Raw genomic sequence first — 20,573 nt, forward strand, 5'->3', positions numbered from 1 at the left:
GACTGTCACGCTCAAAGCGTGAGACTTGGCAGCCCTGTCTTAGTGACGTCAGTTTCTTTATTACGATAACTTAGCGTTTAGCTGTAATAGCCTATTACTGTTAGTCGTTTTGTGCATTGATTACACCCAGCATGTAAAGGCAATTTTAACCAATATAACAAATCGTTTATCTGAAGAGAACTGTCGACTTTTAAGCTGTCTAACTACCATTAAGCAGTCACTTTTACCGTTAGCAAAGATCGCTAGCGGCTAATATTAGCATCTCGTCCGACATGCTAACATTCGCAGCTAGCGATCTAGACAACTCATGACTCACTGAACAATTCTCTTATGCTGAATGTGTAGTAGTGATTAAAATTATTTTCACAGAGCCATTATGTCCCAAAGGAGAAGACGAATCAGGCCAGCAGATGATGCAAAGACACACATTCTGTCTTGAACTGACAAGTCTCAGTTTATGTCAAGACTTATTGACAGCTACAAAGGTAAGTGCCAGAAGGTTCCTCGACACAAGATATGCATTACAAAAGCAAATCAGTAAAGTGAATATAACGACAGAGCAGAGTTTATTTGTGTTTCAGGTTATATGAGGCGTTTTTTTGCTTTTGTCAGAGAATTTCAGACGGAGTAATAGAAATAAGTGTGATATTTTACTTATTATATTTTAGTTAGTCAGAGTAGTCTGTTTAAAATAGTGTCCAATGAAGTAGAGGCTATTGCTAGCTGTAGTTTAGGCCTCTGCTTGAAAATGTTATACCCATAATGAAATGAGTATATCTCTGTAACCACAATGTCTGTTTGAATACTTGTGGTGTCATAGTAGAGGGAACACTTTGAGAACTTGTAGAGATGTGTAAATATCAGTATTTCTGTTACTGGTGAAGAGTAAATGAAGATATGACACACAGCACAATTCAAAATTAGTTTAAGGCTCTGTGAAGGTCCTCAGTCATCCAGGTCATGGTTTATCCAAAAAAACATTTCAAAAAAGGCAACTGGACTTGTAGAGTTTTTTGACAAGAATTTCTCCACTCATCCGGGTAGCTTCTTTAGTTCTTAGGGATTGGTGGTTTAAATAATAAACTCAGTGGGTACCCATCAGAAACTTGCTTGACTTGTTTCTGTTAACAGCCAGAAACTAGTGCAGCTCATTTCCATCAACAGCTAGATACTTACCTGTTGTTGAGGGGAGACTGTTTTGTCCCCGTCCTCTTCCCTGTGAATGGGGCTCTAACGACCCATTATCAGTCAGAGGCTCCAGTCTCGAGGTGTGAATGGAGTTGAAACTTCTTTAGGACAGAAGTTACACCTGTATTGTTAATTGATGGCAGATTAAATCTCAGTCCACCTCCTCTGCTCAGAGAAGGTTTTTCCAATCTGACATAGACTGCTTCCTTTACTCCTCTTTCAAACCATCTGTCTTCTCTGGCCAAGATTTGGACGTTGTTATCTTCAAAGGAGTGTCCTTTGTCCTGTAGGTGGACCGCTGAATTGTTTCCTGAGGAGCTGGCTCTCTTGTGTTGGTACATGCGTTTGTGGATAAGTTGTTTGGTTTCCCCAATGTACAAGTCTGTACACTTTTCACTGCACTGAACAGTATAGAATAGAATAGAATAGAATAGAATAGAACTTTACCAACACAGAAGACAGACAGCATTAAAATACAAAAGTTAACATAAGTGTGTTACCGGGTTTGAAATAAATTGGAACGTGGTGTTTTCTGAAAATTCTCCTGAGTTTCTCCGATACCCGAGCCACGTAGGGGATGACAGTGTTCTCCCTCTTGTTGTACTCCTCTCCGTCCTTTCTGGGAAATCTTTTTGTGCCTTTGACAAAGGCCCTGATGGGATATCCACATGTCTTGGGTGTTTGTTTGATGTGTTTCTGCTCCTTCTCCTTGCCGTCCAATCTTGTTGGTACAGTCTGTGCTTGGTGCTGAAGAGTTCTGATGACCCCTAGTTTGTGCTCCAGGGGGTGGTGGGAATCAAATGATAAATACTGATCAGTGTGAGTGGGTTTCTTATATACTCCCTCCTCCATGTAGAGACTGGCCACGAACGGCAACACTGGTGACCACGCAACACGCAGACTTGTTCTGGGGAGAGGTTGGTTCTACCGGCCAAGGTGTCATCCTTTCGTAGTCTCTCCAGTACACCAACTCATGTTTTTTTTTCTCCAATGTTTAAGCATCTATTTATTTGTAAAGTTTATTCCACAACCACACTATATTTACAGAATATCTTTATATTTCTACTTTCTTCTCTCTATATTTTTTCATTTTTCAGAGTATTGTTAATTTTTGTATATGTTTTTCAAAATTTTTGTATTTGTGTTTTTTTCTGGTAACTTTTTCCCTGTCACTGTTTTCTGTATATATATATTTTTTTTTTTGCCAAATTCCGTACTACTGTGTCAAGGAAATTTCCCTTACGTGGGATAAACCTGTCTTATGTCTGATGAAGCTGCACGGATCATGAAGCTTCGTGAGGCACATTTCTTTTTAGTGTCGAGACTGAATTATGTAAATAAAGTCGTTCTTCTTCATTTAACTTGACGTCTGTATACAGAAGAGCATTCATTTATTGCCTGACACACAAACTAGTTTACCTGATTCATTTGCATGGATTTAAGGAAAGAAGAAGACTGTCTACAGTCACAGACTAAAGGAGACAAACAGGGAACAGACAGAGATGGAGACCTTTCTTCTCTACATCATAGCTGCATCAGGTAAGTGTTTAAATTACTGATTTATTTCTCTGTCTTTGTACGATGTTCTTACAGTGATACATCCTTTTACACTACTTTACACATTAAAGCTTCTTTATGTGATATATATGATTTTATATCAGTTTTTTATTCCAGGTCTAATATCCAAAAAAGGTTCAAAAAAGGCAACTGGACCTTTTTTGGATATACCATGACCTGGATGACTGAGAACTTTCACGGTCCAGGTCTAATCTGTATTCTTGTCTGTCGCTGCAGGTCTGTGTGCTGTCTCCTCTAAACCTGAACATCATTTTCTGCAAGGATTTCTTGTTGCATGTCCCACAGGTTCAAGCTTCCAGTTCAGGCCCTCTTAGGTGGGCAGTCCTGGTCCTCCTGGGCTGGGTCATCTGCACTAATAATAATAATAATAATAATACATTTTATTTATAGGCGCCTTTCACGTCACTCAAGGTCACCGTACAAATTGTTTAAAATAAAACACAATTCAATACACAAAATAGTTAAAATAAAACACAATTAAAGTACACACAAGCATAATATAGAACATATAGAACATACAAATGACAGATAGAATGGGAGATAGAAGTGAGACTATGGAATGGAGTAGGCCTGTCTGAATAAATAAGTTTTGAGCTGAGATTTGAAGGTGGTGACTGAGTCTGAATTTTTTAAGTGTTCCGGGAGGGCGTTCCACAGGCAGGGGGCTGAATGGGAGAAAGCTCTGAACCCCATGGTGGTCAAGCGAGCAGGTGGGATGGTGAGTTGTTGTGATGAGGATGACCTAAGAGTGCGGGCAGGAATGTTTATTTGGAGCAGGTTAGTGAGGTAGTGAGGGGCGAGGTTGTTTAATGCCTTGAAGGTGAGAAGTAGGACTTTGTAGATGATACGGAATTTGACAGGAAGCCAGTGGAGTTGCTGCAGGACCGGTGTTATGTGACTTATGGAGGGGGTTCTAGTGATGACTCGTGCGGCGTAGTTTTGAACCAGTTGTAGCTTATGGATGGATTTGTCAGGTAAACCAAATAAAAGGGAGTTGCAGTAGTCCAGACGGGATGTGACCAGACTATGGACAAGAGTGGCAGTATTTTCAGGTGAGAGGGATGGACGGAGACGGGAGATATTGCGTAGGTGGAAATAGGCTGAACGGGTAATGTTGTTAATATGAGAATGGAAAGAAAGAGTGGTGTCAAGGATGACACCCAGACTCTTAACCTGGGGAGAGGGGGAGACTGGGGGAATTGTCAATTTGAATAGAGAAGTTGTTTATATTAGATAGGGTGGTTTTGGTGCCAATGAGAAGAATTTCGGTTTTACTACTGTTGAGTTTAAGGAAGTTGGTGGAGAACCAGGTTCTGATTTCCTGAATACAGCCCGAGAGGTAAGTGGGTGGAAAGGTGGAGCTGGGTTTGGTGGACAAGTAGAGCTGGGTGTCATCCGCATAACAGTGGAAATTAATATTATACCTATGAAATATCTGGCCAAGGGGAATGAGGTAGATGATGAATAAAAGAGGACCAAGAACAGAGCCTTGGGGAACACCAGAGAAAAGGGGGGATGGGCGGGATGTAAATGTTTTTAACTGAATGAACGGCCAGAGAGACATGAGATGAACCAATTGAGAGGTGTGTCAGAGATACCAATGGAGGCTAGTCTATGAATGAGAATGGAGTGGGAGATTGTGTCAAATGCTGCGGTTAGGTCAAGGAGAATGAGAATTGAAATGAGAATTTTAACAGAGCTCTTTCTGTGCTGTGTAAAGGGCGAAAACCAGATTGAAACTGTTCATATAGGTTATTGTCAGAGAGGTGGGCATGGACCTGGGATGCAACTGTTTTTTCAAGAACTTTAGATAAAAATGGCAGATTGGAGATAGGACGGAGGTTACTGAAATTGTTGGGGTCTGCACCAGGTTTCTTGAGTATAGGGGTGACTGAGGCTGATTTGAGAGACGAAGGGACAAGACCAGAGGTGAGAGAGGAATGGACAAAGGCAGTTATAAGAGGGGTGAGAGAGTGTATGGAGGCTTTAACAAGACCAGTTGGCAGGGGGTCGAGCTGGCAGGTGGATGGCTTTGCTTTCCCGATGAGGTCAGATATGTCGGAAAACGAGGGTAATTTGACGTTAGAAAATGTAGAGGAGATAGTTTGGGCAGGTGGGAGGGGTGAGGTGTGTGTGCTGTGAGCTAGCTGTTGGTGGATAGCGTCAATCTTTGTGTTAAAAAATTCCATAATGACGTTGCAGTAATCAGTTGAGTAGAAGTGAGGGGGAAGAGAGTCCGGGGGTTGTAGAGTTTTGTTAACCAGAGAAAAGAGAGCCTTTGTGTTCCCATCATTTGAATTGATTTGATTTGCAAAATAAAGTGATTTGGCAGTAGATAGCATGGCCTTGTAGTGGAGAATGTGGTTATGGAACATGTCCTGGTGTATGGTGAGGCCAGATTTCCTGTAGAGGCGTTCCAGTTGACGTCCTTTGGCCTTAAGCTGACGGAGTTCGGGTGTAAACCAGGGTGCAGAGTGGGTAAAGGTGACAGTCCGTGTTTTCAGTGGAGCCAGGGAATCGAGTAGATTATGAAGTCCAGTGTTGTAATGGAAAAGCAGTTCATCGGGAGTGGATAAGTGGTTGAAGGGGGGGAGGGCAGTGATGCCAGTATTCAGAGCAGTTAAGTCAATGTCCTTAATATTACGGAATGATATGATGCAAGGTAGTTTAGATTTGAATAGTGCAAGGTTAACATTAAATGATATAAGCTTATGGTCAGAGATGGGGAGATCAATTGCAGAACAGTTAAAAGGAGTAGTACCAGAACAGCAGATCAGGTCCAGAATGTGTCCTTTTGAGTGGGTGGGAAAGTCAATAAACTGCTCTAATCCAAAACTGTCCAGGCAGGATGTGAAGCTTTTTGTGAGAGAATTTTTCAAATTGTCGAGATGTATGTTGAAGTCACCCAGTAGAATTATGTTAGGGCTGAGTGAGGATATGTGAGTGAAGAAGGTAGAGAATTCACTGATGAAATCGGTGTTGGGCTTAGGTGGACGATAAACAGTGGCTATTATAGTAGGAGATGGTCCGTTCAGTTGAATGACCAGAGATTCAAATGACTGGTGGGCTGGGATAGAGACAGACAAGACTTTCCATTTCTTGCGGTGAATTATTGCGATACCTCCCCCCCGTCCAATGGCACGGGTTGACTGGTGTAAACATACCCGGGAGGAGAAGATTCATTCAGCTGGGAAAAATAATTTGGTTGTTGCCATGTCTCTGTTAGGCATAAGACATCATACCTGTGGCCACTGATGAAATCATGTAGAAGTTGTCCTTTACTGGAGAGAGAGCAGATATTAAAAAGTCCAAATTTGAGTATGGTTTGGCCAGGAGTGGGAGGAGGCTGTGCAGTAGTGGGATCATAGTCTAAGGGCGGGCTAGTGTGACATTTAATATTAACAAGATTGTTGGGGTTAACAGAAAATCGTCTAAATGAAGACAAAACTGGCCTGCTGGAGGATACAATGATGTAGATAGGTTATGTACTGCATGAAGATGGCCTAGAGGGGGAGCTAGTGAGATCAGTTGTAACTGGTGACTCACACAGAGAGGAGGGCGAGGAAGAGCAGCCACGAAAAAACGGAGGATGGGTAATTTGAACATCCTTCCACGAGAGGGCGTCGGCACTAATTAAAGGTGCTCGGTTGTATTGGGTGGGCAGGGGTGGAGGCGCTAAGAGGCCAGGTGATGGTAATGATGATCATGGTCACGCAGGAATGGACAGCTGATATAATACGGCGTGCTGTATGTTAGCTGCAAGCAAGCGACTCCCGGACTTGTTCAGATGGAGGCCGTCAGGTGAAAAAAGAGAGGGGCGGGACCAAAAAGAGTCGAAGTTATGGATAAAGTTAATCTTGAATGAGCCGCACATTGACTGCAGCCAGGTGTGAAGATAAAGAAGGCGGCTGAAAGGCTCAGGGCCGCGGCCCAATTTTGGGATAGGGCCGGAGATGAAAATGGATTTACCGCTGTTGCTGAGGAGATCCAACAGACGAATAAAATTGGCTTTCGTAATCTCCGAGTGCCGGCGACTGGTGTCACATGTGCCAACATGGACAATTATCTTTGTGATGGATGATGGAAGTGACGTTAAGAGACTGGGAAGTTTGTTCAGGATATCAACAGTTGTGCCCCCCGGAATGCAGTGGGTAATGGCATTGAAGAAACGGATGTTTCTCACCAGCGAGTCGCCGAGAATCAGCGCCGTCGGAGGGAAAAGAGGAGTTGGGGCAGCCGCTGGAGGAGGAGAAGTGGCATGGGAGATGGAGTGTTTGATGGCAGACGATGACGGTGAGGAGTCGGGGTAATTTTGTGAAGATGGTTTTACATGCTCAGAGGACAGGGGCTTAGTCGGCGGCCTGTTTTTGGGGCAAGGGGTAAAGTGTATTTTTGCCGAGGAGCGCCGCCAGGAGCGGGCAGCGGGAGAGATGGGAAAGCCGGGCCTGACTGCGGAGAGTGGAGGCACAGCGGAGGGGCCTTCAGACTCCAGGGGAAGAGATGATGGGGGCAAAGGGGGGTCCTGCTCCTGCTCCTCCAGGCTGGAAAACGTGTTGGACGTGGACAATTTGCGGGCTTTAGGTGGGTGGGGGCGATTGAGGAGTTTTCCACCATGTCTGCCTCTGCCGGCAACGGTCCATTCGCCGGGGGTGGAGGTTGGTCCCAGTAGAACCTTTGGCTTGGCTCCTCGGTGATCCCAGTGGTCAGCAGAGACATCAGTGGTAGCAGCGGGGACAGTTTTATCAAGTTCTTCAGTGGATAGAGGAGCAGACTTCTTGCCCAGGACGACAACAGAGTCGTTAGAGACTGACAATGTAGTCGCGCCAGGATACATGGAGTCCATGAATTCTGCTTCGTTTATGATTTGATGTAAAGCAGAGATTCTGCCTTCCAGCTCAGAGATGGTCTGTGACTTGTGGAGACAACTGTCGCATCCTGGAGATGAGGTGAGTGGCGGCATGACTCGTCCAGGGGTGGAGGGTTCTGGGGAAAAAGCAGTGGAGTGTGGGAGGGATAAGTACTTACCGGCAGAGGCCCATTTCTGGGCCTGCTGCGTTGATTCGGCTTCGGTAAGTGGATCAGGTGGTTAAAGTTGTAGTTCCTCCCAGCCGATGCTGAAATGTTGGTGGTGCAGTTAGCTAAGTGCTGTCTGTTGGTCTGAGCGCTGGTAGCGGTTAGCTTAGCCGGCGCAGCTAATAGGCTGGCGAACAGCAGAGGTAGTATCAAACAGTGTATGTAGGTTAAGCAGCTGGCGATTTCTGCGAATCCGGAAGAACTGCGATAGTGAACTAAACGAGAAGTAAAATCCACTAAAAACAACCCACGATTTGTGGGACAAAAACCGCTAAAATGGTCTCAGGATGCGATAACGATCTGGCGTGCAGCGCAAACACTTCAACCCGGAAGTGCAACCTAGACATGTGCCACCCACCTAGATCAGACCAGGCACCCCCACTCTGAATCACCACCTTTCTGATGCTGTTTCAACACGGTGGTCTTTCTACTTTGTCAATCAACACAGCTTTTCAGATCCAATCAGGACGTATTGGCTTAAGGTGACAATGTGTCTGGACGTGAAGTTGTATAACTAAGTGTGTCTGGAGGTGGAGCTTAGTGTTTTCATTCTGACTATGTTTGGGGAGAAACCATTTTCATTGTCAGACCTAGGTGAGACTGCACATAAATGAGTCTTTCATTTATTTTCTTGTTTCATTTTATGATTTTGAGACATAAAATCTGATAAGCAATCTTGAAAAATAATCTTTGTTTGTTAATTAAGGTCATAGTCCATTAGTTTCAAATAAAGATTACCTGAAAACTTGTATAATAGAGTTTTGTATCTGTGTCTGGAGGCGGTGCTTCTACTACTTCCCTATCAGGTTTTACCTGTTTCGTACAGGTAAGGACTTTCATGATGTTTCCAGCACACACACTGTACAGAAGTAAACAACCATTGTGACTCTCATTAAACCTGAAGTGACCAGAAGTGCAGGTAAGATTTAAACTTTTACTTGTTAGGACTCAGAACATCATCACTGTTATGGTTCGGGTGAAATTGTTTTAAATATTTTGCCAAAGGGTTTATTTGGAGTCTTCATTCATTTCTGTCCTCACATAATGTTAAATATATAAAAGTTATGTCTTCATCAATAATTCTAAGATGGTTTCTATTACATCTGAGTGAGAGTGTATGTCAAGGTTTTTATGAAGCTGTCAGACCGTATCCAGGTCTGTAGGCCACAGGTAAAACGAGGTAAAACCAGTTGAAATAAAACCTGATGCTGCTGAAGGTGTAAATAAATTAGTAAAGGTTTAAGGATGTGTTGTTGAAAGTTGTTCATCTGTAATATGCATTTCATTTGAGCTAGTGTTTAATTTGTGTTATTCTGGGCAGGTAGGCAGGTTTAGTTTCATTTTCAGAGCAGTGACGCAGTTTACCAGTTCAGCTCGACGAGATCAACAAAAATAAATTAGTATTGCTGTTTAATGGTTTTCTGTTTTTTTCTCTGTTGTGGAAATTGTATGAGCCATATTCATTTTGTATTATGTCATGTAATTTTGCCCTGTGCCACTAGGGGGCTGTATGTGCTTTGTGGCTCAGCTGACCTCGGGTCAGCAAGGTAGGCCATTTAACCTAGAGGAAACCCAGACACAGGTGTTGCTGATTTGGGAAGCAAACAGTTTTCGACTGTGCCTATGTACCTACGTGTCTTGTACCTTGCCTTTGTAGTGAGCAATTCGGTTTGTTATTTTGGTTACATGTATTATGAGTTAAAGTTATTGCCGCTGTATATGGAGGTAAATAAACCGTGCAAGATAAATTTAACACTGAACTCTCCATTTGCTATGTTCGAGCATACTGGGCGCACGTCTTAAATTAATCCGCCATATTAGCAACCAGTACTAGACTTCGTTTAGGACTTAGTCAGTACATTTAGATCGAAAACTGATTCGATTTGGATAACTGTTCATCGAGAGGACGCGGACCTGTTACATTGTGGATTTAACGGTGTTCGTTTGGAAACCACGGATGTGAGGTGGGCAAATGTTTGGAGTTGCCGATTGCTGATTGGAGCTGCATCGGAGCGAGCTACAAGGCCACCGGAATACCAGCATCATCACACCGGGACACCATTCATCAAAGCTGGCCAACGCTCGATTGGGGTACGTGGTGATCAGCGCTGATATTGTGAATGGCCATTGTAATTTGTGTGCACACATTCGCGTAAACCCAATGCATTGGTAGCAAACTCGCAACCGTCTAAAATAACTTTGCGCGTTTAGACGAGTTGTTGCGCAACACAAACTATTTTGCGAGGCTTATTGATTAACAAGCCAATTCACTTTGTGTGGTCATTATGGCCGAAGAGAAAAAAGGCCAACTTGGCCTTCAGACTGAACTTTGTGTGGGTGCAGGGTTAAAATCTGTAACTGAAAAACGTGGTTAAACTAACATCCAAAGCTTTGTTGGAAAAAATAAGCACTTTAGAAAAAGAAAGAAATTTAGATTTGCTAAACTGTCTAACGCAAAAGAATCTATTGCTAAATTGATGGGTGATAAAGAGCATGTAAGTGAGGTTGAAAATGAATTTAACATGTTCAATGAGTTGTGTGACAAAATACAGCAGGTGCATACATCTTTATTGGGTTTATTGCCTGCTGATGAAGCAAACAAACATGAAATATGGTAACAAGCTAAAATGTTGAATATCAATGAGTTTATTGTGGGTACAAATCAATGGTTGTATGACACTAAAGCTTGTCCAGCTACCAAAGTGGGTGATGATCATGATGATGATTTGCCGGGTCAAACTGAAACTCAGACTGAGCAAACTCAAACTGTCCAAACTAAAAATGTAATTGCACCAACAGAAACGCACGCGGTTCTTGACAACACTTTAAAGGAACATGAAAGGGATGGTTCTCAAACTGTTGATGTCAATGCTGGAAATGGAAATGAGGTTGATGCCAGCAATAGAAATGGAGCTGCTGGTGGAAAGGATGAGGAAGAGGAGGATCAGATTCGACCTCAAGACAGCATTTCAAATGTGCACTCAAGGCACCATGGCTCAAGTAGTGGATCCTCAAGTAGCAGATCCTCCACTTCTTCAGCCAGACGCAGGGCGAAGGCGGAACAGGCCGCGCTTTTGGCTCGAGCTGCGGCTTTAAAGGATAAGCATGCATTGGAGGAGCAGGAGCTCATCTTGAGGAGAAAAAGGGAGCAACTTGAGCTGGATACTGAGATAGCTGCCACTTCTGCTAAGCTAGCAGTGCTACAGGTTGGTAGCAGCGTCCAGTAGTTGTAGTGGTGTCCATTCATGGCAATCTGATGGAATGGCTTCCTACATGAGGCTAGATCTAAGCTCCCGCTCACCTCTCTCAATCCACAGGCCTCAATATTTGTGTCTCTACCCTCACAGCGACATGCATCTCTACCACTGCAAAGCAATGCATCTCTACCACTGCAAAGCAATGTATCTCTACCACTGCAAAGCAATACTTCACCATTAGCCACGTCAACTATCATGCCAAAGCCAACTGTCATTCAAGGCTCTCAACCCCCTCAGTTACAATCAAATACTACCTTCAGTCAAAGCTTTCAACCCACAGTGTTTGACTGTGGAGCAGAGTACAAAGGGGTCTCACTCAACAGTCAGCTCTTGCAAGGACCGAACCTCACCAGCTCGTTAGTTGGAGTTCTTATGAGGTTCAGACAGGAACAAGTGGCCATAATGGCGGACATAAAGGCTATGTTCCACCAGGTTAAGGTAGCAGAGGAACACAGGGACTACTTAAGATTCTTATGGTGGCCTCAAGGTAACCTGGAGCAAGATGTTGTAGAGCATCGCATGACTGTCCATTTATTTGGAGCGGTTTCATCACCCAGTGTCGCCTGCCTCGCTCTTAGAAAGACCGCTGAAGACAATCAGGCTAACTTTCCAACAGAAGTGATTGAAACGGTCAACTGAAACTTCTACATGGATGACCTACTGAAGAGTCTTCCCTCTGAAAAGGATGCAGTCACCATGGTTAAGAACCTTATAACCATTTGCGGCAGAGGAGGGTTCACCCTCACTCAATGGATCAGTAACAGTCGAGAAGTGCTTCAAAGCTTCCCAGAGCACCTCAAGTCCAAGAACCTGCATGAGCTTGATCTGGACAGGGAAAAACTACCGTTGGACAGAGCTTTGGGTTTGCAGTGGTGTATCGAGACGGACACTTTTAAATGCAAGTTGAAAATCAAGGAGAAGCCGGCAACCAAGCGAGGCATGCTATCTATCATCAGTTCGGTCCTACGATCCATTAGGATTCCTGGCACCTCTAGTACTCCCCGCCAAGCTGCTGTTGCAGGACTTATACAGGACGAAGTGTGATTGGGACAATCCAATACCTCCAGCTTTCCAGCAGAAGTGGAACAAATGGCTGACAGATCTTGAGAAGGTGGCATATTTCAAGATACACAGATGTATGAAGCCTAAAGGATTTGGGAGGACTGTCAGCGCCCAATTGCATCACTTCGCCGACGTGAGTGAGAACGGCTTTGGTACGGCTACTTACCTGAGGATGCAGAACATGGATGAGAGGGTTCATGTTGCTTTCTTATTTGACAAAGCCCGAGTGGCCCCACTGAAGCCTGTCACCATTCCCCGTTTGGAGCTCACTGCTGCCGTTGTTGCAGTACGAGTGGACAAGATGCTTCAATCAGAGCTCCAGCTTCCACTAAAGAAGACTTGCTTTTGGACTGACAGCACCTCAGTTCTTAAGTACATAAAAAATGAGGACCGAAGATTTCGAACCTTTGTAGCAAACAGGGTAACCACCATCAGGGACAACTCGGAAGTTGAGCAGTGGAGATACGTTCCCACATCCCTGAACCCTGCTGACAATGCTTCACGTGGATTGAAGGCAGAAGATCTTGTGAAGCAAAGATGGATAGAAGGCCCAGAATTCCTACGGGAACCTGAAGAAACGTGGCCAACATTTCCTGTGGATACAAGTGTCACTGCCGACGACCCAGAAGTAAAGAGAACTTTGACGGTCAATGCAATACTTGTTGACACCAACGCCACATCGCAACTGATGACCCATTTCTCTGATTGGCAAAGATTGAAGGTTGCAGTTGCGTGGCTCATTAAGCTGAAAGGAACTCTGCTCAAACTGAGGAAGAAAAGAAAAGAATTGGATTGTGCAAACACTAGTGCTACTGGAGCAGCAAGGTTGGATGTGCAAAAGTAGATGCAAGCTTTCTCAACATCACTTGGGAATCAGAAGGTGACGCTGGAAGATCTCTTGGAGGCTGGGACCTCCATAATCGCTTTTTGCCAACAAGAGAGATTCCCCTCTGAATTTGCTGCACTAACCTCTGGCAAGCCACAAGTGCCGAGAAGTAGCAGCATCCTCAAATTGGATCCGGTTCTAGAAGGAGGACTTCTACGAGTTGGGGGACGGCTGAAAAAGGCAGCAATCCCTGAGGACATTAAACACCCTCTCATCTTGTCAAAAGACCAACACATCTCCGACCTTATCCTCCGTCATATCCATTTACAGCTTGGACATGGAGGTAGAAATCATGTTCTTTCCGCTACAAGGAGAAAGTACTGGATCACAAGTGGACCTACTGCAGTGAGGAAGATCATATCAAGATGCCTCATCTGTAAGCTCCATAGTGGAAAAACCGGTGAGCAAAAAATGGCAGACCTGCCAGAAGAGAGAGTGGTTCCTGATCTACCGCCGTTCACTAACGTTGGCGTAGATTACTTTGGGCCAGTTGACGTGAAAAGAGGGCGTAGCATCGTGAAAAGATATGGAGTAGTATTCACTTGCATGACAAGCAGGGCCGTGCACCTGGAAGTGGCCTATTCCCTTGACTCAGACTCGTGCATCAACGCATTGCGAAGGTTTATCTGTCGAAGAGGACCAGTCTCACACTTGAGATCCGACAATGGCACCAACTTTGTGGGTGCAGAAAGGGAGCTGCGAGAAGCCTTAGCCTCTTTGAATCATGACCGCACTGAAAGGGAAGAAGGGAATCAAGTGGAGCTTTAACCCTCCAGCTGGATCACATCATGGTGGCGCTTGGGAGCGCATGATACAGATGATTAGGAAGATTTTGTGCTCTGTGCTCCATCAGCAAACCTTGGATGACGAAGGGTTCCATACCGTGCTCTGTGAGGCTGAAGCTATGCTCAACTATCGCCCCATCACAAGGCTGTCAGAGGACTCCAACGACCTTGAGGCATTGACGCCAAACCATCTGCTACTCCTTAAAGGAAAACCAGTTCTCCCACCAGGACTGTTCGACAAAAGGGATGTTTACGCAAGCAGAAGGTGGAAACAAACCCAGTACATCTCAGATCTCTTTTGGAAGAGGTGGATTCGCGAGTGCTTACCGCTTTTACAGGAGCGTCAAAAATGGAACCAGGAGAAGAGGAGTTTTGTTCCTGGAGACCTGGTCATGGTTGCGGATTCCACAGCACCACGTGGGTCATGGATGCTAGGAAGAGTCCTGGAAACCCTCCCTGATAAGAGAGGTCTGGTACGTGTGGTTCTTTGAAGACCAAGACAAACATCATTGAACGACCCATAACTAAAATATGCTTGCTTAATGAAGCTAAAGAGTAATTGGTTCCCATTTAAAATGGGCTGGGGTTTTTTTTGTTTTTTTTTTGTTTTTTTGTATTTATGGCTCTTTTGAATTTGGTGTAATTGCTCTGGCAGACGCAATTAGGGGCTGGAGTGTATGAGCCATATTCATTTTGTATTATGTCATGTAATTTTGCCCTGTGCCACTAGGGGGCTGTATGTGCTTTGTGGCTCAGCTGACCTCGGGTCAGCCAGGTAGGCCATTTAACCGAGAGGAAACCCAGACACAGGTGTTGCTGATTTGGGAAGCAAACAGTTTTCGACTGTGCCTATGTACCTACGTGTCTTGTACCTTGCCTTTGTAGTGAGCAATTCGGTTTGTTATTTTGGTTACATGTATTATGAGTTAAAGTTATTGCCGCTGTATATGGAGGTAAATAAACCGTGCGAGATAAATTTAACACTGAACTCTCCATTTGCTATGTTCGAGCATACTGGGCGCACGTCTTAAATTAATCCGCCATATTAGCAACCAGTACTAGACTTCGTTTAGGACTTAGTCAGTACAGAAATGCTTTATAGCAATGTACAAAAAGTAGAAAAACTTCATAATTATAATCTATTCCTAGCAATTATATATATATATATATATATATCGATATATATATATATCGATATATATATATATATATATATATATATATCGATATATATATATATATCTATATATATATAGATATAGATATATATCGATATATATATATATATGACTCGTAAATACACAATGAATCCATACCATATTTATTACAATTACTAGTCAGTAAGCAGATGCATAACAAGCAGTATGATTTCATCAAGGACACAGAGAGGAAATGGTGCAGGTCCTGGTGCATTTATATCTGATGAAACTGTGTGTCTGTAATAAGAGCTTAGCTCCGCCCCCAGTTACCCGGAATGAGGGAAGAGAAACATGAAGGAAAGAAAATCCTGCAGTTTAACAAATATGTACAATATGTTAGGGTTGAATTGACTTTTATCAAACTGGTCACGATCAGTCATTTACCCAGGGACCAACTGTATGTACAACATCACTTTTCTGTGTCTGTGTCTTTGTTTAATTTGATGATGTGAGACAGACTTCAGTTCTTCTTGAACATAAACCAGTAAGACCTCATTTTATTCTCATGAAATAACTTCATTAGGTCCAATGTGCTGCTCAGTCTGATTGGTACAAACCTCACTAATGTTTGGGTTGAGATCCTCTACAATCAGGTGATGAGTTTGGCATCCATCCATTAGTATGGAATGATGTGTTGTGTTTGTGTTAAGGTGTCGGCTCTGTTATGGATCAGTGTGAGGACAGAGAGGAGGGACTCTCTGCCTCTAAACCAGATCCATGTGAGGAATATGACGACCAAACCAAAGCTCACAGGTGAGATCTGGATCCTAATCCACAACTGTTCTTCATGTCAGAGTTCAGAGTCACTCTAGTCTCATCAGGAAAAGTCAAACATCTGGATGTGTTGTGTTGAAGGTCAGAGACACAGGAGAGGACAGACTGTCCTACACCCAGCTGTGTGTCCATGAAGAGTGACAGGTCCATGGTTAAACCTATTAACTTTAAAGGACAAAAAACATCTGAAACAAAGTAAGTGGACCCTTTTTACAATTGAGTTATTATCAGTATTACTTCATACATGATGAAATTTAAATGTAACTAAAGGAGCAATAACTAGGTTACACTAGTCAACCTGTACCACTGGTGTGGAAGCAAAGCAAACAGTAAACCTGCTAAGTACCATCATTTCTCATATCGACTGGAAATGAAAAGATCCTAAATTCCATCAATAAAAGTTCATGATATGATCTAAATATTTATATTTTCTCTCCAGAGTTCAGGAAAGATTAGAGGCTCCCTGTGTGATTAGGGATTCTAACTGTTCATGGATGTTTTTCATGTCAGTGTTTAAACTCACATTACTCCAGTTTCATCATTAACAGTCAAAGCTCTGTATGTGATGTGTTAAAGGCCAGAGAATCCTACACCCAGCTGTGTGTCCTTCAAGAGTGACTGGTCCAAGGGTAAACCTATTGAGTCTGAAGAAGAGAACACTTCTGAAACAAAGTAAGTAGATAAGGCTTCTTATATTTGAGTTATTATCAGTACTGGTCTCATACACATTCCTGACAGGGCATATATTGGTGTTGTTTTTATCAACATTCTTCATAACATACCACTACACATTTGCTGTAGGTGTCTTTATGTAATTATGTTAATCTTTTTATATTCTCCTCAGAGTTCAGCAGAGTTCAGAGGATCCCAGGGTTCAGTCTACCCAGGAGCAACAAACAGACCTGGACTCTATATTTACGGTGTGTATAAAACCCAGCTGTTAAATAACAAGCCTCTAATGAAATACTAACATACTGGTTTATGGAGTAAAACAGATTGAATCTTGTACTTTTTGACAGACATCAATCAGTGTCATGTGGAACACAACATACACATAGAGACTGATGTAGTCCAGGTGTAGTAGATGAAATGTGCTGATGTGGGGAGCAAATATTAACAAGAGTCTGTTCCAAGAGGCCACTGTTGTGTGTTGTCCTTCACAATTAATACTTTCTGTTACTTTAAGCATTTACCAAAACATGTTCATGTTATAGTTTTATAATGAATGCAGACTTAAAGTTCAAGCTCGGCTTCAGTTAAAGCGGTTGAAGAAAAATACAGGTTGATTTCAGTTTCACCAAACAATGCTGTTCCAGAAATGCTCTGGCTTGATTTAGATGTCCTATGATAATGTCTAATCTGGATCTTTCATTAAATGGTAAATGGCCTTGCTTTTATACAGTGCTTTTCTACCTATTGGTACTCAAAGCGCTTTACAGTCACAGACACATCTACCCATTCGCTCACACAAGTACTCACACATTCACACGTCAGTGCCATGCACTGGGAGCAACTGGGGGTTTAGTGTCTTGCTCAAGGACACTTCGGCATGTGGCACATTCCTCGGGATCGAACTGCTAACCCTCTGGTTCGTGGACAACCTACTGAGCCACAGCTGCCCCCCTCATCTCTGAATGAGGAGGGCCGCATTACTGGGGCTTATGAAGTGTTTGGACTTTGTTGTGAACCTTCTGTTCATTTGGTCTTATGACGTCTTCTCTCTATGGTAGACTTCCAAGACTTCATAGACTTCATCTGGAGGTTTTTCTTTACCTGCGATCATACACCCTGTTGTCCTCTGTGCACATCTATGTTTTCTATTGCAGAGCTCACCAGTATGTTCTTTTTGCTAAGAATGTGCCTAACTGTGGATTCAGACACTTCTACTGTTTTTGCCATTTCTCTGACAGATTAGTTTGTTCTTTGCAACCAAGTTAAAATAGCTAAAATTGTGTCAGCCTCCAAAAACATATGGACTGCATTTTAATAGAATATTATGTTTACATATTGTTCCAGATTCTTAAAGAGAACATTGTCAGCTTTGTGACGGATGAGTTGAAGAAATTCCAGCATCTCCTGAGTCTAGACCAAGAGACCTTAAAGAGCCAGAGGAAAGCTGAGGAGGAGGATGGTGAAGAGAAAGAGAAGAAGAGCATCATCAGAGAAGCTTTTCTGAACATCACCCTGCACTACATGAGGGAAATAAAGCAAGAGGGACTGGCTGACTGTCTGCTGAGTAGTAAGATACTTTAGACAACTTTTACATTTTTATTTTAGTTGCCTTAAAATATTCTGTACTCATATATATCAGACCTGAACAACACAGGGGTATGCTGCAGAAGTCAAACTTAAATTTCTGTATGAGATTGCTATAACGTTTACAGTTTATTTAATCCTTCATTAATAACAAATGTAATTTGTTCTTTCAGGAACTCCTTCTGGACTGTGTCAACGTAAACTCAAATCAAATCTAAAGAAGAAGTTCCAGTGTGTGTTTGAGGGAACTGCAAAGGCAGGAAACTCATCCTTTCTGAATCAGATCTACACTGAACTCTTCATCACAGAGGGAGAGTCAACAGAGGTCAATGATGAACGTGAGGTCAGACAGATTGAAGCAGCTTCCAGAAAGATAGATGAACTGGAAAATAGAATCAAATGTGAAAACATCTTTAAAGCATCAGCTCACAGAGATGAACCAATCAGAACAGTGATGACAAAGGGAGTGGCTGGCATTGGGAAAACAGTCTTAACACAGAAGTTCACTCTGGACTGGGCTGAAGACAAAGCCAACCAGGACATCCACTTCACTTTTCCATTCACTTTCAGAGAGTTGAATGTGGTGAAAGAGAGAAAGTTCAGCTTGGTGGAACTTGTTCATCACTTCTTTACTGAAACCAAAGAAGCAGGAATCTGCAGCTTTGAAGAGTTCCAGGTTGTGTTCATCTTTGACGGTCTGGATGAGTGTCGACTTCCTCTGGACTTCCACAACACTGAGATCCTGACTGATGTTACAGAGTCCACCTCAGTGGATGTGCTGCTGACAAACCTCATCAGGGGGAAACTGCTTCCCTCTGCTCACCTCTGGATAACCACACGACCTGCAGCAGCCAATCAGATCCCTCCTGAGTGTGTTGACATGGTGACAGAGGTCAGAGGGTTCACTGACCCCCAGAAGGAGGAGTACTTCAGGAAGAGATTCAGAGATGAGGAGCAGGCCAGCAGCATCATCTCCCACATCAAGACATCACGAAGCCTCCACATCATGTGTCACATCCCAGTCTTCTGCTGGATCTCTGCTACAGTTCTGGAGGATGAGTTGGAAACCAGAGAGAGAGGAGAGCTGCCCAAGACCCTGACTGAGATGTACATCCACTTCCTGGTGGTTCAGACCAAAGAGAAAAAGGTGAAGTATGATGGAGGATCTGAGACAGATCCACTCTGGAGTCCAGAGAGCAGGAAGATGGTTGAGTCTCTGGGAAAACTGGCTTTTGATCAGCTGCAGAAAGGAAACATGATCTTCTGTGAATCAGACCTGACAGAGTGTGGCATCGATATCAGAGCAGCCTCAGTGTACTCAGGAGTGTTGACACAGATCTTTAAAGAGGAGAGAGGACTGTACCAGGACAAGGTGTTCTGCTTCGTCCATCTGAGTGTTCAGGAGTTTCTGGCTGCTCTCTATTGTCATTTGACATTCATTAATGATGGTGTCAATCTGATAGAAGAATTACAACAATCCACACTATGGTATAGATTGTTTGACAAACATAACCTAGATCATCTCCACCAGTGTGCTGTGAACAAGGCCTTACAGAGTCCAAATGGACACCTGGATCTGTTCCTGCGATTCCTCCTGGGTCTTTCAGTCCAAACCAGTCAGAGTCTTCTACACGGCCTGGTGAAAGAGAGAGAAAACAGACAAACAACCAACAGAATAACAGTGAAGTACATCAAGACAAAGATCAGTGAGGATCTCCCTCCAGAGAGAAGCCTTAATTTGTTCCACTGTCTGAATGAACTGAAGGATCATTCTCTAACAGAGGAGATCCAACAGTACCTGAGTTCAGGAAGACTCTCAGAAAAGAATCTCTCTCCTGCTCAGTGGTCAGCTCTGGTTTTTACGTTACTGTCATCAGTAGAAGATCTGGAAGTGTTCAACTTGAAGAAATTTTCTGCTTCAGAAGATGCTCTACTCAGGATGCTGCCAGTCATCAAAGCCTCCAGAAGAGCTCTGTAAGTGAAAAACTCTGCACAATATATCAATACCATACATGTTTTTATGGAGAGGTCTCCCTACTTTTATAGATAACGCCCATTTACACGATTACTAAGTGATTTTAACAAGACTGCATCCCTGGAAAACTTAGTAATCAAAGAACAAAATCTGATTATGAGACTCTAAACAATGGACACATCAGAACTCGGCGGTGGAAAAACGTGGTTCTGGTCTGATGGATCATGTTTTCTTATATTTGGACGGGTAGGTGTGTTGCTTATCTGGGGAACACAAATGGATGCAGGATGGATGGAACATATGTTCTTCAACAATGTTCAGGTTATTGCACGTATCAAAGTAATCTCCAGATAAATGCCAGGACCCAGATTTCCCAGAAAAACATTAATGAGGTCATCAATATTATTCACCGGTTGTGGCTGATCTGTGTATTTAATAGTGTTTATACATTCAACATAGTAATTTTTAGTCAAAGCAATTCTGCCATGGTTGGTGTGTACATATTATGGTAGTTTTTGGATTGCCAATTGTAGATACAAC

The 20,573-nt window shown here is 43.2% G+C and overlaps 1 protein-coding gene across 1 annotated transcript in view; it reads left to right on the top strand.

The window, feature by feature from the left end:
- The window catches only part of LOC311499823 (protein NLRC3-like), a 41,097-nt gene that overhangs the window by 12,990 nt on the left and 7,534 nt on the right, over positions 1-20,573 (top strand). Inside the window, exons 2-4 of the mRNA XM_084560957.1 lie at positions 16,647-16,722; positions 17,819-18,041; positions 18,232-20,032. Of these exons, the coding sequence (XP_084417083.1) occupies positions 16,647-16,722; positions 17,819-18,041; positions 18,232-20,032 (2,100 nt within the window). The remainder of the gene's footprint in view (positions 1-16,646; positions 16,723-17,818; positions 18,042-18,231; positions 20,033-20,573) is intronic.

The sequence above is a fragment of the Chelon labrosus genome (assembly GCF_963514085.1).
Source record: "Chelon labrosus genome assembly, chromosome: 14".
In the NCBI taxonomy this organism is placed as follows: domain Eukaryota; kingdom Metazoa; phylum Chordata; class Actinopteri; order Mugiliformes; family Mugilidae; genus Chelon; species Chelon labrosus.